The following is a 25,761-nucleotide window of genomic DNA, read 5'->3' as shown; positions in this document are numbered from 1 at the left end:
CTAGGGCGCCAATTACTACTGGGATTATTTTGGTCTTTTTCTGCCATAGCCTTTCAATTTCAATTTGTAGAACTTTGTATTTTGTGATTTTTTCTATTTCTTTTTCTTCTATTCTGCTATCACCTGGTATTCTTCTTCTTCATTCTATTTCTGTACCGCCCTTCCAAAAATGGCTCAGGGCAGTTTACACAGAGAAATAACAAATAAATAAGATGGATCCCTGTCCCCAAAGGGCTCACAATCTAAAAGAAACATAAGATAGACACCAGCAACAGTCACTGGAGGTACTGTGCTGATGGTAGATAGGGCCAGTTACTCTCCCCCTGCTAAATAAAGAGAATCACCACATTAAAAGGTGCCTCTTTGCCAAGTTAGCAGGGGTTATTGCTATGTCAATTATTTTGACTTGTTTTTCTTTCTTCTCGACTACAGTTATATCTGGTGTATTGTGTGGCAGATGTTTGTCTGTCTGTAGTAGTAGTAGTTGTTGTTATTATTTTATCTCACCTTCCTCTAAGGAGCTCAGGAAATTATGTAAGTCTGGTTTTTTGTGGGGTTTTTTTTGGTTTTAGAGTTTATGGTGCTTTTATTAGTAATAAAAAAAAACCCAGAAAAGGTTACATCTCTGAGAGTATACATGATTACACAGAAGAATAGGTCCATCATACGAGCCTCCTCTACATGCAAGATACCAAGATAACAATAACAGTTATGTATAATTATAATTATAATTATATATATATATATATATATATATATATATATATATATATATATATATATATGAATGAATATAATTATGAAATCAGAAATGTTAACAAAAAACTCAGTCTACCATCAATAAAATTACAGGCCTAACAGTAAACCAAGATATAGAGGGGAGAGCCAAAACCTACAAAAAGTAACAGCAGAAAAGTACGAAGCTATATACATGAAGTTTAAGATTAATGCTCAGGCACGGAGCATTTCCATAACGAAGGTCCCCTCCCGTACCTGCTGACTCAAAAGTATCATTAAACATATTAATAATTAATATTATTAATATATTATATCCATTAAAAACTTATATTAGTTTCGTACCTAAACAGAAAGAGGATGAGTTCTCAACTCCAAAGTAATAATATAAAAACAATAAATAGTATTGTTTTTATAATAGTATAAAAATATGATTAATGAAGCTCAAACAGAGTACTTAGATGGGTCCCTCAAAACAGAACAACAGCCCGCCAAAGTATAAAGCTCAGCGCCAAATCATGCAACAAAATCTTCACGCTTATTTATTATCATTTCGTGTTTGGTTCTCCTCTCTACTAAAACACAGCAAGAAAATCTATAATGATGTAATGAAAATGCAAAAAATGCAAAGAGAAAAACATTTCAGCTCTCAGCTGTGAAGGTCCCTTTGAAAACCAAAAAAGAATAAAACAAATCTGGTATGTGAGGGAATATATGTATAGGAAACAAACATATAAAGAATGGAGGAGCAGTCTTTGAACCTCTCTTCTGGCTCCCCCAAGTTTCAATATGTTGAAATGTTATATAAAGGAGTTGCTCATGAAGAAAGAGGATGCTGTCCACACTAAAAACATGAAATTTGAAGTGAATTTTTCTTAATAGCGCAGAGCCACATTAAAATTCTCAGCCCTAACATGCCAGTAAGATTACAGTTTGTCGTATATCCATTACTGGTATCCAAAATCATGTATACAAAGATATAAAAGTACAAAGTAGACAATAACAAGGGGTAAGATTACAGTAAAATAACTGGCTGGAAACTCTCTCATCATTTTAAGACCCAGCTAAGGTTTCCTTAACCACAATCTTATACAATGCCATCAAATCATGTTTCAAATTTTACCCATAATAACAAAGAAATTGAGCTTTTAGTTTAATGATTTCCCTCTTACCAGATTTGTAGTAAGAGCAATTAAATAGCAGTGAATATAAAAGCATTTCTTCAATTAGCAGGAACTAATTACATATTCAAAACAACAACACAACGGGAATTATGACATATATGAATGTTTACAAGAAAAAAAATGTTTAAACAGATTTCCCTAACCTCTGTTATATCTTGGGGGATAACACCACAGGGAATACCATGAGAGAAAATAACGTACAAAGCTTATGATTTCTTTCTTTCTTTCTTTCTTTCTAATACATTTTTACCCTGCAACAAATCAAAAGATGTCAAGAATCTCATTATTTTAAAAAGAAATAGAAAGGAGGGAGAAAACATATTATTTAATTCCAAGGAAGTTCTAAAAAAGTTCTAGATCCGGCAATAAGGTATGTGCAGAAAACATAAAGATTGCAGGGGGAAAAGAAATATCCCCTTCCATGAAAGAAGGCATCTTGTAAAGATTCCAAGGTGTAAAACATAAAAGAAAAAAGTCATACAGTTATATCTGGTGTATTGTGTGGCAGATGTTTGTCTGTTTGTAGCAGTAGTAGTAGTAGTAATTATTTTATCCCACCTTCCTCTAAGGAGCTCAGGAAATTATGTAAATCTGTTTGTGTCTCATTTTATCCTTACAACATCCCTGAGAGAGAGTGACTGGCCAATGTACTTTATAGCCAAGTGAGAATTTATCTCCATAATGAGCTAGACCATATTGAATTATGAATGGCACTTGTGAGGGCAAGTATCTCAGCATATTTTGCTCTTGTTTCCTTTTCCATGGTCTGTAATGTCACTTATTTTAAGCAGTTGTTAAGAATATAGGAAACAACCGTATAACAAGTCAGACCATTGGTCTGTCTTGCTCAGTATTATCTACCCAGATTGGCAGCATCTTCTCCAAGGTTGCAGGCAGGAGTCTCTCTCAGCCCTATCTTGGAGATACCAGGGAAGGAACTTGGGACCTTCTGCATGTAAACATGCAGATGCTCTTCCCAGAGAGGCCCCACCCCCTAAGGGGAGTATCTTACAGTGCTCACATGTAGTCTCCCATTCAAATGCAAACCAGGACAGATTCTGCTTAGCAAAGGGACCCTCATGCTCGCTATCACAAGACCAGTTGGAGGTTAAACACCCCCCCCCCAAGTTCTTCTGTTTCTCCTGGAGGACATCCAAACCTTTGGGATAGCACCTCCTCCTGGGACAGCAGGCAAGGGCCATGCATGAGCTTCTTCAGAAATAAATGCTATCTTGTCATTTCAGTCTGGGCCTGCCTAGCAGCAGTGAAGCAAAAGGAGCCTGAGAACTCACCTTTTTTGTCTTCTTTCTTCTCTTATCTGTCATGGTGTGTGTGTGGGGGGGGCGGTTTCCACAGGCAGCAGAGGGAAGGGCAGAATCTAGACAAGAACCCCCTACTCTGCCTCAGGGTTTGCCTGAAACAGCATAAGGTGATCCACCCACCCACCCGGCCATTTGAGCTGAGCTGCCTAATGCTGAGTGTGGCAAACTACTTTGAGCAGTAACAGTCCCCTTAACTCTGGGGCAGGCTTGCCAGCTCCACAAGATGGATTTTCATGCTAAAAAACAGCACACTGAAATAAATGAAAGGAGTGAGTAGTAGTGAGACCATGTGATCTGAGAAGGGGACAATTCCCACAGGAGATATTATGGTCAGCCAAATGGTGGTGGGGAGATGTGCTAGATTTGGGAAAATGCACAGAGATGCCCTCCAATCAACAATGATAGAATTCTGGGGGCTGACAGAGTCATGGTGATAGGGGACTCAGACCCAGGGTTGTTTATTTTTTAGCCTTGCTTGCCAGATCTAAAGCCTCTGTAATCACAGAAACTAAGGAAGAAGAAGAGAAGGAACTGCATTGCTTTTCTTCTAGCCATGGGTGCCCACAGGCTTTGCTGCAGCAGGCGGGGGGATGTATCCAATGTTAATCCTGCTTAGAGTAGACCCATTGAAAGAACTGGAAATTAGTCATGACAAAAGGCTGCAATCCTATATATGCAGTCTACTAATAATAACTTGGGAGTACGTCACATTGAATTCAAGGAGACTTACTTCTTAGTGAACATGCATCGGATTGCATTCTAAGTACTATTATTTAAATGGGTCTACACTAAACAGGTCTAACTTGAAGTACAACTCAACAATTTATTACGCTTATAGACCAGCATTGTAACCAAAATGTAACACTAAATCAGTTTTTTTTAACAGAAATGCCCATTTCTGGGGGATGTGGGGGAAGTAAGAGTGTGTGTGTGTGTGTGTGTGTGTGTGTGTGTGTGTAGTAACAAGTATGTACTATGGAACTCCACTCCCTGCTAATTATCCCCTGCTAATTTGGCAAAGAGGCACCTTTTAACGTGGTGATTCTCTTTATTGAGCAGCGGGAGAGTAACTGGCCCTATCCACCCCCAGCACAGTACCTCCAGTGACTGTTTGCTGGTGTCTATCTTATGTTTCTTTTAGATTGTGAGCCCTTTGAGGACAGGGATCCATCTTATTTATTTATTGTTTCTCTGTGTAATTTTTGGAAGTCATTTTTGGAAGGGCGGTATAAAAACAGAATCAAATAAATAAATAAATATCGCAAACAAACAGTCCTAAGCCTGGACTGACAGGCAGACCAACAGATATAAGGAGGAATACAAACAGATTACGAAATGAAGAGTTTTATAAGTATATATAATGGGATATTATTTGTCATTGCCTAACAGAAATTCCTATTGTCTTAATTGCTGCTTAATATTTGTTAATAATTTTAATTCATACACAGTAGAAGTCCAGACTAGCAACCACTACCGATCTTTAGAAATCTTCACATAAGGGGGCTTCTGTCCCCAAACAAAATGGGGAAAAAAACTTTTTAAAGTTTTACATAGACTGGTCTGACTCAGTGGAAGGCAGCTTCCTATGTTTCATACTCTCCAACATTTCATTGACAAAACACCTTTCTCAAGGAAACGTAAGGATTCTCTTACTGATAGGCCCATCCAAAATGGATTGTGTATGTGGATTATGGAGATTTGGGCCACACTGTGCTTGTGGTGTAGTGTTTCCTTGATTGGTTCACCATGAGCACCATGGTCCACATTTGGCACCAGCTGTGGCATAGCCAAATGAGCAGCAAGTTGTATTTATGGCAAAGCAATCACATGGCCAAATCATATGGGGAGGGGAATTGCTCTTATCCCAATTAATATGCTCCCCCCTTTCCTCTCTCAATGCTATTCTTGAAACACTAAGAGCAATTGGGGTGGGGGTGGGGTGTTTTACAGTAGTGCCTGAAAAGGATTCCCCTAAACGCAAGCTGCTACTTAGGAAGAAAAAATATCAGCTAAAGAAAGCTGCTAGTTTATATACAAATAAAAGGAATTTATTTGTATATCTTCTCACAAATCAGAAAATTTAAAAAAGATTCTAATAAGCCAATGAGGCTATTCACATGATGGGATGAACTCGGGCTAGCCTCCGCTAGCCTGATCTTGTTCCACGGTGGGAACCACCGGGCTCGGCTGCTAGCCTGGTGGTTCCTGAGTGGGTAACCCGCTCAAGTAGCCCGCCCCTTAAACCTGGTTTGCGGAGCACGTGCTCCGCAAACACGGTTTTTGGGATCGTGAGTAGCTGTGGTGCAGCTCCGCGCTGCAGCTACTCACAAGTAGACCCCCGGTGGTAGGCTAAAAAGCAGCCTTCTGGCTTGGGGGTCTCTCCAGTATACCCTGCGTGCTCACGCAGGGCATACTGGAGCTTCTGGGGGCCACGCGGCCCCCGAACTACCCAGCCCGCCAGCTCCATCATGGAGCCGGCAGTCATGTGGGCGGCCGATCCGCTCGTGTGGGCTTAGTCCGCTCTCCCCACAAACCCGGACAAAGCGGGTCTCACTGATCATGAGACCCGCCTCAATGTATTGTAATGATCAGGTTGTTGGATGAGGACTTGGAGACCCAGATTCAAGCCCTCACTTAGTCATGAAGCTCCCTGGATGCTCTTGGGCCACTCCCTGGATGCTCTTGGGCCTGTATGATCTTGGGCCAAACCTCAAAGAATTGTTGTGAGGATAAAATGTGGGGAAGGAGGAAGCAAACTTGTACATCAATCAATCGATCTTTATTACTGTCCCAGACCAGCACAAATACTGTACATGGAATCATCTGCTCCTGTGAGGCAGACGCTCTCTCTTGCTCTCAGTACAGCCAACTTTACAGCCGGTTGTGAGGAAAATTAGAGATTCCCTACTTGCATCACTCTTTCACTGCTTGAGAAAAATCATACACATCAGTATATGAAAGAACAGCTGTTGTTTTTAAATGTTTTTCTCATACTAACCTTTAAAAATCTAAACAAAAACCAAACTTCTATAATTTTGCATGTTTTAAAGACATCAGGAATAGAAGGACAGTGAAAGAAAGATTGAGGGGTGATGAGAGGCTCTAGGGGTGGGTTTGGGGAAAGGAGGGGGGGAGTCAAGGAAGAGGTTAACTACAGTGAGGAGATGAACATGCCCATAGTCAGCCTAAAAAGGGGGCTTCTGTCCCCCAGCCTAAAAGTCTCCAGGTTATATGACTTTTTAAAAACCAGTTACAGCCTAGAGCACTTATACTGAAGTTGTGCAAAAGTCAACAGAAATTGCAATTTTCTAAATCAATGTCCAATAAATTCAATAAAAATCCACATGGTTAAAATAGTAAGCGGGTTCTCTTAAGTTATTACAACAGGAGTATGCTCATTGTTTATTACAAATAAAAATCTACATAGTCTAAAACTGTGAACTGTGTTCATTAAGCAACTATAACAGAGTATTGCTTATAACAAATAAAAATCCACATTAAACTGTACATTGTTTTCATTAAGGAACTACAGTTGTCCCTCTCCAATCACAGATTTCCCAATCATGGATTTGAAAATTCGCGACTGGGAAATTGTGACCACCAAGTTCTTTAAAAAAAAATTGGCAATGGGGGGATTTCTGGGGGTCAGGGGGGTCATTTCTGGAGGTCAGGGGTTATTTGGGGGGATGATTTGGGGATTCGGGGGTCATTTCTGGGGAACAGGAGGACATTTCTGGGAGTCAGGCAGTGATTCTATTTTTTTAAACCTTATTTTCGGTCTTTCCATGACCTCAGTTCCTCTAAACCATTGCCATTGGTTTCAATGGCTCATCTACTGCGAGGTTTTCCGGGAACTGAACCCTCGCATGTTTATGTTTTCTTCCCAGATGTCACTTGGGAAGCCCACAAGCAGGAGGTTGTGGACTCACCTCTCCTGCCTTACTCCCCTCCAACTTGCATGCAATGAATGACATATTGCCTCTGAATTAAGCATGAAAATATTCTTGAATGTGCCCATTTCACATATCAAAAATACAGAGTCCAAGATAAAGGATAGTTAAAGAGCAAAGTAAATCACACAGCTGAATCTGATGCACATCTCTGAATCTTATGCTCTCTAAGGCGTGCACATGTACGTGTGCTCACACATTTTTTAATGTCCGCTCAGTTAATTTTAGATCTCATTCAGGTTGAATTGGGAAGGCCCCACCCTGAATGCATGTGCGTGCACACTACCTTGATATTGCCACCCAGAACAAATCTAATTCCACACAGATTTAAACAATTAGAGAGAACACGTCAAGGCAGTCAGGAATTCATGGCAGAGAGAACAGTAACTGATCATTTCTTATTTATATCATGCTTTTCATCAACACGTTCCTAAAGTGGTTTAAACAGCAGAGACATTAAAATCAAATTTACAAAAAATATGCAGAGTATACACATATAAAAAATATACACATGCAGAGTAACTGGCCCTATCCACCCCCAGCACAGCACCCCCAGTGGTACTGTGTCTATCTTATGTTTCTTTTTAGACTGTTTCTCTGTGCAAACCACATTGGAAATGTTTGTTGAAAAGTGGTGGTGGTAGTGGGGAATCTCTCTAAGGACAGGGAAGGGTGCTCTTACACCTCCTGCTGCATTTCCACCACCAGCGCTGCCTTTTAAAATGATGCAGCAGGAAGGCAGCATATCTCCTTGCTGCCCTGGTGCAAGCAGAAGTTGCTGCTGCGCATGCTCACTTCGCAACGTGCACACACACAGCGGCAACTTCTGGTCCGAGGAGACACCAGGGCAGCAAGGAGGTACACTGCGGCCCCATTGAACCATTTTAAAAGGCAGCACCAGCGGGGAAAGTGCGGTTGAGTAGGTTGTTGAGTAGAAGTAAGAAACCTTGGAAATGTACAGAGAAGATGGCGTTTAAAACGTTTAGGATCTTTTAACCCAGTCTAAGCAAGCATAGCTGCTTGCTTTTTCTGCAAGATTCTATGTGACGCTCTGTGTCCTACCATAGCCGGGTTACCTGGAAGCCAGCTAAGCACTCTGCTTGCCCTCCAGCAATTTGAACACAAAATTCTCTGAAGGTAAATTTCAGACAAAGAGAATGCTGATACTTTGTCTCACAGAGATGGACAATCTTTAGCTACCAACCATTACTCAGTCACAACAAACAATCAGGGATGGATAGGGAGATATTTTGCAAAACAACCTACCTTAGGCAAATTGTAAATTTACACAGAGAGAAGTTGCAGCCAAGTAGTGGTGTGCACGAAACCAGTGTCTGCCGGTTCGAAGGTGGTGGTGGGAAATATTAAGGACAGAGGAGGGTGCTCATACCGCCCCCACTGCATTTTCCCTGCTGGCGCTACCTTTTAAAATGGTTCAGTGGTACCTCCTTGCTGCCCCGGTGTCTCCTCGGACCAGAAGTGACCAGAAGTTGCCACTGTGTGTGCATGTTGTGACAGAAGCATGAGCATCGGCAACTTCTGGTTCTTCGTTGTGGTTGTCTGTGCCTTACACTAATGGGCTTTGCGCGTGCGCGGAAGACCCAATCCGAAACGTTCGAAGTTGCTTGAGTTTATGTGGGAGCCCCTCCCCCCCAATCCCCTATGCCCCTGCGTCCTGTTCCTTCCCCTCAGTCTTTCTTCGTCCGTGAACAAGAAGACACCTCTCGGTTGCTCCGAGCTTCTAGGGAAAAAGAGAAAGGAAAAGAACACTAAGTGCCTATCGTTTTGGTTATCCACCTTTCTTTCCGAACCTTTCTGTCCTATCAGAGTTGCTTCTTCCTTCAGTTTTGCATTTTTCTTTTCCCCTGGTCTCCCCCCCCCCGAGATTCTCGTTGATCCTCTGATGCATTCTGGGGCGCCCTAGCATATGGCCACAAAAGTGTCCTTCAGAAGGTGTTCCCACTATGCCGCCAATTACCATCGATGGGTGAAGTTTGTTCTCCTTGGGGGAAGCCCACATGGCAGAAGCTTGTTGCCACTGCTTGCAGTTCACCAAACAGGCCCGTAAAAAGAGGGCATTCCAACTTCAGGCGTGGCTCTGGGAACAGGCCCTACTCTCTTCTAAGGCCCTTGTGTTGGGGACAATGCAAACCCCCGCTAGTAAACAAATTCCCTCCACAGTGCCTTCAACAAGCGCACCTCGACTCCCCGCCTCGGCTAATCTATCAGGGCAGAACATGCTCCTGAAGCCAGCCCCAGAGCCTACAGCTCCTTCAGAGTCTACAGTGATACAACAGGCAGTGGCACCTCAGACAACCCTTCTTAAAAAGAAGAAGAAGAAGTGCAAGGAGCCAGACCCCGTTAAACCCATATTGTATTAAAAACAGCCCGCCATGTCCCAGCAGCTGAAGAAAAAGAAGGCGCTTCTGGTATCGGTTTCGACTGCAGGCTCTGCCTCAACCTCCCTGCGTTCTCCGACACCAATCCCGTCAGAGGGAGACCTGGCCTCTAAGATTGAACACCTTGGTCTCGGCCACAATGACTTGGACAGGGAGGAGGAAGACCTCTCTGTGCAGCCATGGATTCAGAATGTGCCCAACCGCGCTCGATCTCTTCAGTGCTTCACTCCAAATTTGAACATTTGTACCCTTGGGATCAAAGGGCTATACAACCACAGCCTCGGTACTGAGAGGCTGTAGGATGGGACTATGACCATGACTGCTCCCAAACTCACTTTCAGTCCCGAGAACGACCATATAGTTCAGATCTTGAGTATTACCCGACTTTGTACCATTACAGGGACAGATACCTATATGAGCCTCACATTCAAGAACACTATCAGGCAGACTATGAGGACTATTATGAAGACAGATTCTGGCCCTGTTCGAGATCCTACCATCCTCGGTCCTGCTCCCCCAGGGAGCGGATGCACCACTCTACAACAAGGAATGAAACCTCCACTCGCCCTTCCCGTAGAGACCTGAATCTGTGCGAAACCCAGCCATCGGCAACGACAATGTGGGCAACGTTGCCTGCCGAACTGGAGGCAACACAGGAAATGAAGGCTGCACTGACTTCCTCCCCCCCCCCCCCCCGCTGATAGACTCAGTGGTCCAGGACTCTGAGGATGAGGAGGAGGACCTTCCAGAGAAAGCAGCAGGGGGCGTCCAGCTCACCTCAGTCTGAAAAGGCCTCCCTGGGCTCCTCCCTCATTGACCAGCAACCAGAACAGAAGTCTTCACCCCCCTCAGAGGACTATAAAATGTATGTGGATTATCTGTGACACATGGCTGCTATGAATATCCAGCTACATCAGCAAAAGAAATTGGACTTAGACCTGCTGTTTGGGCTCATTCGGGCGGACACCCACGCCCCAGTGTCCCTCCCGCTAAATTCAGTATTACTGGACATTACAAAGTCCTATTGATCCAAACCTTCCTCGCTCCCTCAAACATCAAAACGACTAGAAAACTTTTATAAGGTCCATACAGAGGATGAAATTACAGCGGGCTTTCTACTGAAACACCCCACGCCTAACTCCATTGTCAATGAAACTTCTCAAGTGTGCAATAAGACTTGCGTGACATCCTCCCTGGCGGACCAGGAAGGGCAAAAGCTTGATTATTTGTGTCATAGGCTCTATTCCAATGCGATACTACTTTTGAAAATCACTAATTACCAAGCCCACAATGTAAAGTACAATCACTTCCTTTGGGAAGCCATGGGACTATTTATAAATCTTTTACCCCAAGACAAAAAGGAGGCAGTGAAGGTCTTTTACAAAAGGTCCTTCCAACTAGCAAAACAGGAGCTGTACTCTGCCCAGCGTTTCACTGAATGTGTTGCCAAGGTCATGGCCATGGCCATTGCCCTCTGCTGCCACACTTGGCTTCGCTGACCCAAGTGGCCCGCTCCTGAATTGAGGACCTCCCATTCAAGGGCAATGCCCTATTCAGGGAGAAGACCGATGAGACCTTGCAGAAGGTTAAAAAACGCAAAAGTATGGCATGCTCAATGAGCCTCCAACAATCCGCGTTCTGCAATCCGAAACAACCTAGGTGGCAGTGGCCACAATATCGCCAACCACCATCTTACCCCTCCTCAGACCACTCCTTTCATTCTTCCAGACAGACTACCTATAGATGATGGCAGTGATACACCAAGCCTTTTTAACAAGCAGCAATCGCTTCCACCTTACCCCCCCCCCCAAACAATGATTTTCCGGGCTGGCCCAAGCCGGGACTTGTCTTCTCCCATACTTAGCGGCATGGGAGGAGATCACCGCCAATTAATGGGTCCTTACCATCATCCGCGTAGGGTACGCGCTCAGGTTTTCTGAGAAGCCTCCATATTCCCCCCACCATCGCCTCGGTCGCGACAAGGACTTTGACAGACGAAGTAGCCTCACTCTTACAAAAGGATGCAATTGAAGAGGTGCCAGCGATGATGGGACCGGGATTCTGTTCCCCATACTTGGCGATTCCAAAGCCAGACGGCAGGATTCATACCACCCTAGACCTCAGATGCCTGAACTCTTCTATCACCTACAAGCATTTTCAGCTGGTAACTATTCCAGTCATCCTCATGTTGCTGCACAGAGGAACATGGTTCGTGGCCCTGGACCTCAAGGATGCCTATTATCATATAACCATCAGGCCTCAACATTGCAAATGCCTTTGATACGTGATAGGAGACACCACGTATCAATTCAAGAGCCTCCCATTCATACTCGCCTCGCCCCCCCCCCCGGGTCTTTACGAAATGTATGGTCCCGATGGTGGCATTTTTAGATGACTGGATGATAGTGGTGGACTCTCCGGCTGAAGTCAGCAGCGTGGTGCGCCCCATGATTACGCTACTCTACAACTTGGGACATCAACTATCCCAAATCGAAGCTCCAATCCTCCAGAGTAATAGAATTTTGGGGCTTGGTCTTCAATTCCCCTTGGGCAAAGGTGTTCCTTCCCCAACGCAGAATTCGCGCCCTGCTGACACTAGCATCTTCAGTTGAGTCCACAGCAGAACATCCAGCAAGTGTCACGCCCTCGATCTCCGACAGCGAGGAGGAAGGGGAAGCTGTCGGCTGGAAACTTTCCAGCCGAGTCAGGAGTGTCTGAGGGGCAGAGCCTGGCTGTCAGCGTTCATGAAACTGCTGTGGTAGATCCAACTAATGATTTAGAGCAGGCACAACAACCTGAGTCAGGAGAAAGCGTGAGAGACCAATCGGAAGAAGAACTATGCAATGAAACACTGACACCACAACAACGCAGGCGCACTAAACGCAGAACGCAATTAGAATCTGTTAGAAGGAGCAAACGCCTCTTGCTGAAGGCTGATAAGCCGTGAATTATTGCCAGCTGGGAGCTATCGGCTTCCACTATAAATCCTGTCACCAGCCATCTACTCCTTGCTGAAAAACAACGTACGTCATTCAGTCGACAGCGTTCAGCCAAGCCGTGAACTTCCCTGGCATTTGGCCAGACCTTGACAGCAAGGACCATTCAGCACCTTTTGGGACACATGGCCTCGACAACTCATATTTTCTACCGCATGCGAGACATCGCTCCAGCACACTCCAGGCTTGGTTCCTCTGCTCCTTCGACCACCAGTTGGACCGCCCTTCCAAAAGGCTGCAGGTGCCACATCATGTGAGACACTCCATCCATTGATGGACAGTTCATCGCCACCTCTCCGAGGGCACCACATTACATCTGTGGCCCTTAGGAAGCCCCCCGAAGGGGCTACAGGTAATTTAATTTTTTTTTTAAATCCACAAATTGGGGAGGTAGTGGGGGCAGCATGGCACTGGCACCCCCCAGTGGTGCCTAGGGCACATGCCCTGGCTGCCCCACCCTAGTTTCACCTATGCACACCCCTACCTGTGGCTGTCCAGCAGAGTTGGCATGCTGCGCCTGCTGTCAGGGGTAAGCTTGTGCCCTTTGGGGAAACCCCACACCTACATTGGAAGAGCTGTTGTCTTCTTCTCCAGTTATGCTGGTAGATTGGTTCTGAAAAGAAAGAGTTGGAATATTTGTTACATAAAACTTAAAAGGTATGTTTTTTAAAAAAGAGTTTTCATCTCTATTCATTTTTGTTTCTCTCTCAGAAGTATAGAAACTGCAAGTTAAGGTGTTTGCTTTTAACTTCCATGCATCATGCCAATAGTAATGACTTTATACAATCTTGTTTGTTATGCTGGCTTTACAAGTTAGGCTCCAAAGGCACTTTGCCTTGATCTTTCTGCTCAACACTGGGCTGAGGAAGGATGCCCATTTCCTTATAAATATGCTCCAATTGACTTACTTCTCAGTAACTTTCCCAAAGCCCTGTTTTGTGGTTTTCTTCTCTACTTAGATGGAGGTGGAAAAGTAAAAAAGAAAGGTTAACGTTTTGGAGTTTTTTCAGATCTTAGTCTCTCTGTTGTTTTTTGCTTCACAAAATTTGCTAGAACAGAAGCTAAATAAAATTATTGCCAGCAAGAATATGAGGAAAGATTCCTTAAAGGCAGAATGAGAATACAGACGAAAGAGGAGGATGGGAAAGTTTAACTATTCCAGGGTGCTCTTTTGACACTAATTCTCAGGTAACAAAACCACCACACTAATTTAAAATGCACCAATTGTTTTAAAATTGTTTTTGCTTGATGACCTAGTCATTTACCCTGACTTCTAGCCAATTATAGATTTCTTGCTGATCAGTTCTTGCTGCATGAGCATTTCTGGCCTTCTAAGTTATGGAAACCTTGGAGTGAAATATCTCAAATTGCTCAAAGGTTACAAAGTGACATCATTAGTTTTAGCATTGGCACATAAAGGAGATATAAAAATAATGAGTTTTGCATACCAGAATTCCAAGTTAACCCAAAATATAGCGTTTGACACCCAAACAATTAAAAATCTTTAACTCATGGGAGAGCATAGGAAGAGATCTAGAAAAGTGGGAGATGATTTATGTAGGTGGAAGAAAATGTTAACAGGATGGGCAAATGGGTACAGTCTGAACAAGGACTATTTTGAAATGAGATATTCAGCCTTCCAAAATTACATCTTATGAACCAAACTTGTACAGGTATGAATCGGGTTCTCCACAGGTATACTTTCTTTAATTGTGTACTGGAATTAGTCTGGTACAATACTTTTCTTATAGATCCTGAAGGCTTGAAATGCTTTCTGGGAGTCACAGGAAAAAGAGAAATGTCTTAACAGTCCTCTGTGATTCCTGGAGAGCATTCCATCCACCATTGGATTCCTCCAGAGTTTGTTTCTGCCTCAGTATACACGTAGAAGAGATAGGAGAGATAGACAGGGAATCCTAGTTGATTCCCACTATCCTGTCTTGCTTACATCTGTCTTTCAGTAGATTTTTTTAAAAAAATCTTAGTTATTTTTGTTTATGCATGTATTAGTTGCTTTTGAGCAAAATTAGCTCTCAGAGCAATTTTTTAAAAGTACAAAATACATTAATGGTCTGCAGCAGCATCCGGTTTATTTCAGCTAGCAGCTGATTAGTTCTGTTTGCGGGGCTGAAGAGTTGTTTCTGTTCTTCCTGTATGTCTGAAAGGGCAGGGTAGTCCCTTCTGCTGCAGAAGATGTATGACCATTTCTCATATCCTGGGGGGGATAGTGTTCCTGAAAACTTGGAGTGCCCTTCAGGAGTCAGAGAGAACAGGAATTCCTATCTCTTTCATTCCCATTGCAGTTTGCTTGAAAGAATAATAGCCAGTGGTAGCTCACAGTGCCCATGTTTTAACTTATCTAAGTGAAAAGGCCCTTTTTTGACACAGTTGCATGTCCTTTTCAGTTTCTTTCAGATCTCTTGCAAAAACATGCCCTTCCAGTAGTCTGCACGTGCTCTTCTGCTGACATTCAGGCAGCTTTTAGCACTATTGTCTCCAGAATACAGAGATAGTAAGTTACATTTTTTATTTATTTTATAATATGTGTTCCCTATTTCTAGGTGTACTCACCACTCAAGACTTCAGTTACCACCCCCCCGCCCCCCAAAGTTCTAGCATATAAACATAGCAGAGCAGTCCAAGCATTATTGCTAATGAAAATATACTCTCATAATTTGGGGCAACAAGAGGGCTTGAAGCTACTTGCCTTGGAGATTTCTAGAGAGTGGATCCCCCCCCCTCCTTTCTGTAAACCATTTAACCATTATCTATCTGTCTGTCTGTCTGTCTATCTATTTTTATTATAAACGCCTTTTCTCTTGCCAAAAAGGGGAATATTGAGGAATATTTATCGGGGGGAATATTTATTGATACTAAAAGGAGCAATGTAAAATAGATGACTATGAATTATTTAAAATAATATGATAAAAAGGCTTTACAAAATAAAAATATCCTCAGTTAATGCCTAAAATTTGGCAAAGAGGGATCCTTTGGATCTGGAACTCTCTTCCTAGGAAGATATGGCCATTGAGATTCTGCCACCAGGAAGGCTTTTTCTCTCCTACCCAACCAACAAATGCTAGTTGAAGGCAAGGAAGTGAACAGAGCCTCAAATGCCAACCTAAGGGCTTGGGCAGGTTCATGAGGGAGGAGGCAGTCCTTAAAGTAAGTTGACCCAAGACAGTTCAAGGCTTTCAAGATCATTAAACGTAAAGTGTGCTGTCAAGTCGATTTCGACTCCTGGCGCCCACAGAGCCCTGTTGTTTTCTTTGGTAGAATACAGGAGGGACTTACCATTGCCTCCTCCTGCGCAGTATACCAGCAGTTTAAATTGAGAAGCAAATTTACAATCAATGCAGCTGACACAGAATAGATGTGATACGGGCTGTGCACTCTTCTGCCAATAACCTAGCAGCTGCATTTTCTACCAGTTGCAGTTTATGAACTCTCTTTAAAGGCAGCAGCATGTAGCACACATTGCAGTAGTTTAATCTAGATATAACTAGGGTGTGGATAACTGAAACCAGGTCCGCCACATGCAGATAGGGCTGCAGTTGGTGAGGAAATTAAAACTGGAAAAATAAATTCCTGGCCATAGCATCCAATGACAGCCCTGGATCCAAGACTACCCCCAAACTGTGCACTTGATCCTTCAAGGGAGCTATGACTGTTTGAACATCTCCAAGCACACCAGAGGGAACCCCTGACCAGAAGATCTTCCATCTAATCTGGATTCAGTTTGTTTGCTTGCCCTCATCCAGACCAAAACAGGCAGAACTATGTGTCTTCAGCCCAAACCTTTGGATATCTTCAGCAAGTATATTCATGTATATCTTAATAAGCATGGGAGATGATATGGATCCCTGAGGTATTCTGTAAGGCAATAGTCATGGGGTGGAACAATAGTTCCCCAACACCATCTTCTGGACCATCTTTCCCCTGCAAAATGATATCTGCTAGTTCCATCTCAGCATGAGTGACCCAGAAGGATACTGTGGTTAATAATATTGAAAGCCTCTGAGAGATGTAGGAGAATCAACAGGATTCTACTCTCCCTCTTCATCTTGCAATACAGGTCATCCACCTGGACAAAAATCCAGACGAGAAACCAGATTGGAATAAATCCAGATAACCAGTGTTACACATAATATGCATCAGTTACAGCTGGAAAGTTTGAACAATAAATGTTTTGGACTACTAAGAAACTTATTTTCTGGAAAACAGGATGGGGATTGTTTTCAAGAAAATAAAGGAGGAGGGGAAGAAAGGAGGGGAAGAAAGAAACTGTAAAGGTATCAGATGGTATCTGGCAAGAGGGGCCTGTTGTGCTATTGTAAAGTAAAGTTGTGCCGTCAAGTCAGCGTCGACTCCTGGCAACCACAGAGCCCTGTGGTTTTCTTTGGTAGAATACAGGAGGGATTTACCATTGCCATCTCCCGCATAGTATGAGATGATATAGTTCAGCATCTTCCTATATCACTGCTGCCCAATATAAGTGTTTCCCATAGTCTGGGAAACATACTAGCGGGGATTCAAAGCAGCAACCTCTTGCTCCCTAGGCAAATTACTTCCCTGCTGTGCCATTAGGTGGCTTGTGCTGAGCACCAGAAATATTCAATGAGCAGTCTGAATGTACAAAGTAATGAAAGACCGATTCTTCTTAGTACTGAATGATAATAAAACCTTCCTCAAACTATAAGCAGCAGGTCCTCTGTTACTCAGCTGATCTTATTGCATGGATACAAAATAAAATGGACAGTCATGTCAGGGAAGATGTTCTGTATTGTCCTTTGCAGGAATGTAGATCTTGCTGTAGATTTATTGTATTCCTATGTATGCAAAATTTCAGCTTACGTCAAGAAATTTCAGCTTACGTCAGCATAACCAATGTTCTCAACATCTCAGGGGAGCCTCGCTAACGGGGTCAGGTGAGATGGTTGCTTCAAGTGACAGATTAGTGGAACTAGCAGATTGGCTTCTTCCCACTGCCACCTCCAATCACCTACCCTGCAAATTGTTCTTTGGGCAGCTCACAACACAGCATTAAAACATCAAAGAAAAATGTATAAAACACATGAAATCACAACACACCCCAAAAATACAAAATACAAAACCATTTAAAAACCTTTTTGTCGGTTTTAAAAATCAAATTTAAAAGGCCTGGGTGAACAGAAAAGTTTTTACCTGGCACCTAAAAGTATAAAGTGACGATGCCAGCTTCTTCTCATTGTACCAGCCCCCTTACCCAAGGGTAAGAGAAGAGATTGCCAGCATCAGCCTACTCTCCTCAATCTGCACCGAGGGGCCAAAGCGAGGCAGTATTTTGCACCTCGCCTCAGACATCCACATTCTTTAGGCCACCCCAATTATTTTTCTCTTCTGCTGAGATTAGCACTATGGTATACTGAGTCACTAGCTTTGTTGTTTAACAGATTTTTTAAAAAATGAAATTACCTTTATAACCCTCTGAAAGTAGATGACATGTATCTGGCAGTTTTCAGAACTGATAGTTTCTGAAGGGCTGCATCCTCCATGTTCCATCTGTTTGTGGGCTCCCCCCCCCCCCGCCCCGCTTCAAAGCAGCTGCCTGTGGAAAGGTGCTGAGAGGCAAGGAGAAAGGCCTTTGTTTCAGGAGTCCTGTCAATGCAGTGCACCATAATAAGTTGCATTTTGTTTCCATCAGCCTGTAATGTTGCAGCCACAGTTGGCCTCCCCCAAACTTCAAACAGGTCTTGCCTCAAAAATCAAGAAAAGCAGGCAGCTGGTGTACTGGCTTCTCACAGTGAATTGTGAAAAGAGAAGCTGGCAGTGACATGAAACATAGGAGAATTGTTGTATGAACATTCAGGGAAGGGAGTGCAGTGATAGCGTGAAGCCTGGAGGAGCCATTTTTTCAAATGAAAACATTAGTGCTTAATTTAACTTATGTATTAATATTTTAAATGTCTGAAGTGTACTGGTCCTGGTTCTGATCCTGTATTTGCTGGTGGCAAGCATTCCATCCTCCCAATCTTGATTTAGGTCTCAAAGACCAAGGAAAGGTGTGAGTGCATGGAATTGTAAGTGAGCACAATTTGTGATATTGCACAACTTGCATCAGCCGGGTCTGCACAGCATAGTCTCTGGTCATGTGCATCTAAGCTTATCCTTAATGTAGATGGGAACTATCAGGTAAACAGGACATGCCCTGCCTACAGTGGCTCAGGGGAGTTTACATTAAAACCAAAAACACATAAAACAATTAAAAAATATTTAAATCAGATTAAAATTAAAACTAGATATTAAAAACCAGGCTAAAAGGATGAGTCTTTAAGGCTCTCCTGAAGGCCTCCAAGTAGGGTTGCCAACATTCAGTTGTCCAAATACAGGGCAGGTGTGTATGTATCAGGGGGGCATCTCAGGGACGGGGCCGTCATTTCTGTATGCACTGGCTTGCCTGCCAGATACTTGAAAAGCTTTCTGCTCATCCTGCTGTAGGGCAGGCAGAGCAGTCTCTCCTATCTCTAGTGTCAAAATCAAAAACATGTACATTTGATTATCCCTAAAGCAGGGCTGCACTTCAGCCCTCCTGCAGATATTGGCCTACGACTCCCACTATTCCTGGCTATTGGTCACTGTGGCTGAGGATTATGGGAGTTGTTGTCCAAAAACAATTGGGGGGGGGGCGCTAAGCTGAGCAGGCCTGCTCTAATGGAACCAACTAGCACACTCACTTAAATCTTGGAGAGGCATCCTTCTCTGCTTTCTTTAGCTTGGGAATAAGCCGCGGGTGTAATCAGATAGCTTTACTGACAATGACAGAGCCCGCCAATTAGCAAGATCTCACTTTCATCATAATTCATGGAGATCTTTTGCAGCCAAATCACTCCCCTATTGCATAGTGCTTGTGTTCAATTATATCTGATCTACTGAAAGTCAACTGCTTCTCCAACCAGCATGACTACAGTCTATGCTGTTGCTTTGCAAAGAGCACACAGGGACACTACAAGAGCACTACAGCACTTACCATAGCATCAGAGCGAAGGCTGTAGCTATAGTCTAGGAAGCGGCTACATCCCACACCTTCCCAGGCTATTTCTGAGCTTCGTTTAATGCTGATTGGTGTGTGAAGCGTTCTTCGGTGTGGTCTCTGTCCATCACACATGGGTTCTGCATCTGCATTGGAAGCTTCCAAGCTCTCTCTCTTTTTTGGTGGTAACTCCGCCCCTTTCAGCCTCAATTTCATTCCCCCTCTGTTCAATTCTTAGTCCTCTGCCAAAAGATTAGTAGCTTCTTTGGTGCTTTCTTGCTTTCTCCTATGATCGATAAGGTTTTTATCTTTCCTTACAATTTCTGCTTGATTGAGTTTTATTCCTGCCTTTGCTCTTCAGTTCTTTCCAACCTTTTGCCATTTGTGTTTTGTTTTTTCCTCAGCTCCCCTCACCCCACCCCACCCCACCCTTTCGGGCTGGGGTGATCTCTCTTTGACATTTTTTTGAGAGAAACAGACTTTTAGTCTGTCCTTGTAGCAAATTGTGGGTAGTGGAAAATTCCCTTTCCTGATTCAGGTCAGTTAATATTAAAAATCCTTAACTTAGAAAGCTAAGAAAAAGATTGTGGTAAAACCCAGAAGTTCTGGTAGGTTCCTGCTGCTACACACACTCTGAGACTTGTAGAGTACTGGACCATTAGATTGGGTGCTATGGTCCAAGATCCCTTTGTAACTGGCAAATACAAAAATCTGCTCCCCCTTGCTAATAGGCAAGAATGAAACCTTTCACTCCCAGCTGCCTGCACGTGGATTTAATTGTTAATTTGGCCAAGCTCTCATTGAGACGTGTTTTGCTCCGGAGAATCCCCCTTCTGCCTCCCCCTTTCTCCTGCTGGGTTAATAACCACCTTTGGAAGCTTGTAAAAGGTGAAGAACAAAGTGGGGGGAAAGTTTATTCAGTTACTACAGACTTGTTCCATCTGAGGCTTTTAGCTTTATAGAAATACTTAAAAATATTTAGTTGGTTACAAGAATACTTCAAAAATGCTCCAATGATTCTAGGGCGGCACACTTTGAACTCTTAGTTACTCAGTTGCAAAGCACAGATATTTAGGAAAATGCAAAGTACACACACCAAAGAAACAAATTTTTAATGCAAATTCTTATTAGAACACTTTCACCTTCCCTAAACTTCTGAAGCCTTGGTTTCCTTTTCCCTTGAACTCACCAAGCTCCTAATGAGAATCAAGCCTCCTGCAATCCTGTCCCACAAGGATCTACAATCATCCTGCTGTAGCAAAACTTAATTGCTGCTTGTCCTCCCGCCGCTCCAGCACAGACTTCCTTTCTTCCCAGAACTCCCAGCAACAGCCCTCTAGGTCCCACCCACCTGGTGTACTGATTGGTTGTCCTGGAGTTCACCAGTCTGTCAGTCAAAACAAGGGTTCACTTCCTATTAACTCTTTAGAGGGAGGGAAGATTGGTCACTACAGTCCTCTTTACTAATTTTTTCCTCGAAGGGCTCCCTTTCAGCGTTGCCCTCTGGAAAAAAGAAAAAATGCCAATTTTTTTCACCGTTACTCGATCATTTTTCCTTGTAAATCCGGATTTCCCTTTGAGGGGAATCAGGCCTCATCCACCCTTCCCTACCCTGGCCATTGTTATATGGCCAGTAACATCATTTTAAAGTGTTGAAATATCGAGCGAAAATTCCTTCTTCAGATGACTGCCTTGTCTGCTGGGAGCGTTGCACAAGGTTGAGTCTTGTGCCCATTGTCTCAAATTTACTAAACAAGCCCGCAAAAACTGGGCAGTTCGATTTCATTCCCTCCTTTGGGAGTAGGTGCTTGCTCCTTCCATGGCATTGTTACAAACTACCTCTCAGGACGCCCGCCCAACTATTATGGATTGCCCACTGTTGGGGATCTGGGGCTTGATGTGGGAGCACTAGATACCTCCGTACCGATATCAACCCCGACACTGTCAGTCCTGAGCACCCCACCTTCAATACCATCTTTTTCTACAGTAACCCAAGGCATGCAAGGGAGTGCTATCCTGCAAAAGGTGTCACCTGTTAAGCTAAAACTTACCAAACACTCCAGTGACCAGGGTGCAGAGCCGACTAAGAAGAAGAAAAGGAAGAAGAAGCCGCTTGAGGTTCTATTGAACAACACAACAAAATTGCCTCCAAAACATTCAGCTCTCCCAACAGATCAAGGTCTTCTAAAGAGACAAAGAAGCCATCAGAGGTGCCTTCGGACTCCGTGGATCTCGATCCCAACCTGGTTGAACCCAACCTGTCTCTCAAGCTCGATCCTTTGAGCCTGGAAGCTACCTATGATCCCGAACCATATGCACTCGAGCCATACTACCCTCGGTATCGATTGTATAGAGACAACTATTGGGATCCATATGAAGACCACCACCATAGATCTTGGGATCAAGACTATAGTGACACTTACTCTCGATACTGTCACTCACCCTCCCCGATGGAATGTTACCGATCCATCAGTACTGTAGCACCTTGCCGGTTTTCCACCCTTGTGGGAACCGTACCCTTCCACACTCTTACCATAAAGGGAGACACAGGACTCCTTGGGGTTGTTTCAGGCAACATTCCAGATCCATGCCTCCTGGGCCTAAACAGCCTCGTGATCCTCTCCCAGCTCCAGCAAACTCTAGGGAGCATAAGAGTTGTGATAGCAACGGTCCAGTGCCACATCTACAGGACCCCATACTTCCTTCAGCCCCACAGCCTACCCAGTCACTTCCTCAACCAGATGTACTGTGCCCTCTAAGTCTCCCTTACCAGCCTCGGATTCTGAGATTAAGTCAGATGAGGATTCTGAACATTCCTTATCTAGTGTTCACACTTTACCCCTTGGGGCAGAGGCGTAACTAGGGAAAACGGCGCCCGGGGCAAGCACTGAAATGTCGCCCCCCCACCGCGTGCCCCCCAACATACTACATTATACTTAGGTTTTTCCTCACAAGCACCCACCGCCGCTGCCAAGCCAGGCCACTGACTGGCCGCCAGGTGCCAGCAAAGCAATGCGGGGGCGGGGGGCGCAGGCAGCGCGGAAGGGACCGCTCGTGGGGAAGGGGCACCGACGCGCTCCCTTGACTGCTGCAGCACTGCTGCACTGAGCAGGAAACATTTGTATTAACAAAAAAATTAAATAAATTAAAAAATTTGGTCATGACGGCGCCCCCCATGTGACCAGAAAAGATGGCGCCCGGGGCACGTGCCCCCCCTGCCCCCCCCCTATAGTTACGCCTCTGCCTTGGGGTAATATCTGAACCTACACTCGAGTCTCCAGCTGAGGACCTTTGTTCTTGTTCAGAGCAAATCCTCAGAATGGCTACTTCTCCAGGCCTGAAAATCAAACAGCTGACTAAACCGGATACAGATTCTATTTTCGGGGTGATTAATGCAGAAGCCAACACGCTTGTTGCTCTCCCTAAGTTTAAACCCTTGCTGGATGTTAGTAAAGAAGCCTGGGCCAAACCTGCAGTAGTAGTAGGCCGATTGTGCTGCAAGATCTATGACTTCGATAGCCCTTCTCAGGCATGCGTGGCTGCGGTCTTCAGGTCTAACCCCCGAAGGTAAGGCAAGAATTGAAGGTCTCCCCTTGGATGATGAAGCCCTTTTTGGATGAGAAAACCCTTTTTGGACCAAGTATAGATGAGACACTGAAGGAAGTCCAGAAGCCCAAGAATACTGCATGCTCCATGAGCCCGCAAACTACTTCAGATAAAACATTTAACAGTATAGATGGCCCTGGCCTCCTGCCTCCAGGGCCTCTTCTTACTTGCAACAGTCAGATTCATCCTTTTGTGGCCAAAGACAGGGATCATACAAGAAACCTCATCAACAATTTCAGGCCCCAAAGCAAGACCAGCCTAGACCCAATTCTGGCTCCTACACCAAACTAACCTGACCTCCCCCGATTCAGAACTGGCACCTGTCTCTGCCCTTTCCTGCCGTACTGGGAAGCAATCACCTCTGACCAGTGGGTACTTACTTTCATTTGTGTGGGCTATGCCCTAGAGTTCCAGAATGTTCCAACCTTGCCATCTCTGGTTCCAACCAGGCCCACTACTTCACTGGTCGAAGAGATGACTGTATTCCTAGCAAAAGGCATGATAGAACCAGTGGCTCAGCACCCGGATTCTATTCCCCATTTTTCATGGTCCCCAAGCACGATGGGGGCCTCCACTCCATCCTGGACCTTGAGGACCTCAACACTCATCTCCACTACAATAAATTTTGGATGTTCACAGTCAAGGATATCCTTGCCTTCCTTCAAATGGGCAAGTGGTTCATCCTGATCGACTTGAAGGACACGTATTACCATGTCATGATTCAACCACAACACAGAACATTCCTTCATTTTCAAGTAGGCCCCCATGGTTCAAGGCCCTTCTCTTTAGTCTTGCCTCCGCCCCCTGGATCTTTACCAAAAGCATGGCAGCAGTGGAGGGTTTTCTTCAAGAAAAAGGAATCCAAGTCCTGTCTTTCTCGGTTCTTGACAGCAGACTCCAAAGAGGTCCTCCTGGACAACCTCTGCACAACCCTACGCTTGTCAGACCTCAGCCTTCAGGTCAATTACAAAAAGTCCAACTCGATCCCCACAAGGAACATACAATTTGTAGGCATTCAGTTCAACTTTGTGAGAGGCCTGGCATCTCTTCCACCAGACCGAGTGGAAAACATTGCCTCTCTAGCACTCCGTATATTGCATGAATGTTGCCATCTGGCCTAGAGACTACAACAGATGCTGGGTCTCATGGCATCAGCCACGTTGGTCTTACCCAGCTCTACATGCAGACCCTCCAGCACTGGTTCAGACCACTTTGATCCTCTCAGGGACAACCGGGCGAAGAGAATTTGTCTCAAACCTACAATATTTTGAAAACTCGTGTGGTGAACCTTGCAGGTGAACTTGCGTACAGGCATGCCCTTCTCTCTGGTCATCCTGGACTTTCTGGTCACCACTGACACCTCAGAAATGGAGTGGGGTGCTCACTGCTCATCTTCCACACTTCATGGTTTTTTGGATGCAAAAGAGGCCCATCATCACATAAACTACCTGAAGTTGTTAGCAATCCTCAAAGCACTGCAGGAGTTTCAGTCCATTCTCCATGGTCATGCTGTTCAGATACAAATGGACAACACTACAGCAAAGGCCTATGTCAACCGGCAAGGAGGAATGGGGTTGAGATCCCTTCTGCAGCTCACTTGACGCCCTTGGGACTGGATTCTTTCATAAGATATGACCATCTCAGAGATTCACATTCAAGGGAAAGCCAATGTACTGGCAAACTCTTAGCCTCAGCTCTCATGAGTGATGTCTGGACTCAGACTGCTTCATGTCCTTGTTTCACCAGTGGAGGACCCCAGACATGGACTTCTTTGCCTCTCCGGTGAAACACCAGTTCTCTCAATTTTGCACGAGGGCAGGAAAGGGGAAGGCATCACTAGGAGATGTTTTCTCCCTGGATTGAAGCAAGGGATTTCTCTACATGTTTCCTCCAATTCCTCTACTACCGTGGGTGATCTAATGCAAACAAATCCAGTGTGCCAAGGTATTGTTCATTGCACTATGGTAGCCAATGAGACCCTGGTTTCCGCATCTGAAACTCCTAGCGACAGAGGGCTAGTGCCACTTACCTCGTTCACTGCTTCTTCTGATGCTACAGGACAGCCGCCTTCTTCATCCCAATGTGCATCACCTCCACCTCACAGCATGGTTGCTCCTCCTGGACCCAGTCCTGGACTGATGTCCTCCAGAAAACCTGCCATGAGAAAATCATATTGGCATAAGTGGACACGATTTTCCTTACAAGCGGACCCGAGAAATCCAATGCTTCCCAACATACCTACCTCCTAGAACTCAGAACCTCGGGCTTCATGTTGTTCTCGGTCAGCATACATCTGGCCACCATCACTTGCTACCTGACTGACTTAGGTCATCCCTCTCCCTTCAGGGACTCTACAGTTAAGTGCTTCCTGAAGAGTCTAACTCTTAAGTAGACCCACCACAGATCTCCCTTCCTTGGGAGCTTCCGTTAGTCCTCATGCAATTAACGGGTGTCTCTTTTGAGCCTATGACATCTTTTGATCTCAGGTTCCTCACCTGGAAGACTGTATTTTTCGATGCCCTCACCTCTGCAAGCAGGGTGTGCGAGCTGTGTGCCCTTC

The 25,761-nt window shown here is 44.5% G+C and overlaps 1 protein-coding gene across 11 annotated transcripts in view; it reads left to right on the top strand.

Annotated features, from left to right (window-relative positions):
- Positions 1-25,761, top strand: part of PACS2 (phosphofurin acidic cluster sorting protein 2) — a 256,899-nt gene that overhangs the window by 157,010 nt on the left and 74,128 nt on the right. For all 11 annotated transcript variants that reach the window (XR_008306723.1, XM_053248447.1, XM_053248442.1 and 8 more), the window contains exon 15: positions 14,992-15,098. Coding sequence is in view for 10 of the 11 variants with exons in the window: in XM_053248447.1 (XP_053104422.1) it covers positions 14,992-15,098 (107 nt within the window). In the remaining variant the exon portion in view is untranslated. The remainder of the gene's footprint in view (positions 1-14,991; positions 15,099-25,761) is intronic.

Source organism: Hemicordylus capensis, chromosome 4 (assembly GCF_027244095.1).
Source record: "Hemicordylus capensis ecotype Gifberg chromosome 4, rHemCap1.1.pri, whole genome shotgun sequence".
NCBI lineage: Eukaryota > Metazoa > Chordata > Lepidosauria > Squamata > Cordylidae > Hemicordylus > Hemicordylus capensis.
This window is presented reverse-complemented; position numbering and strand designations above follow the sequence as displayed.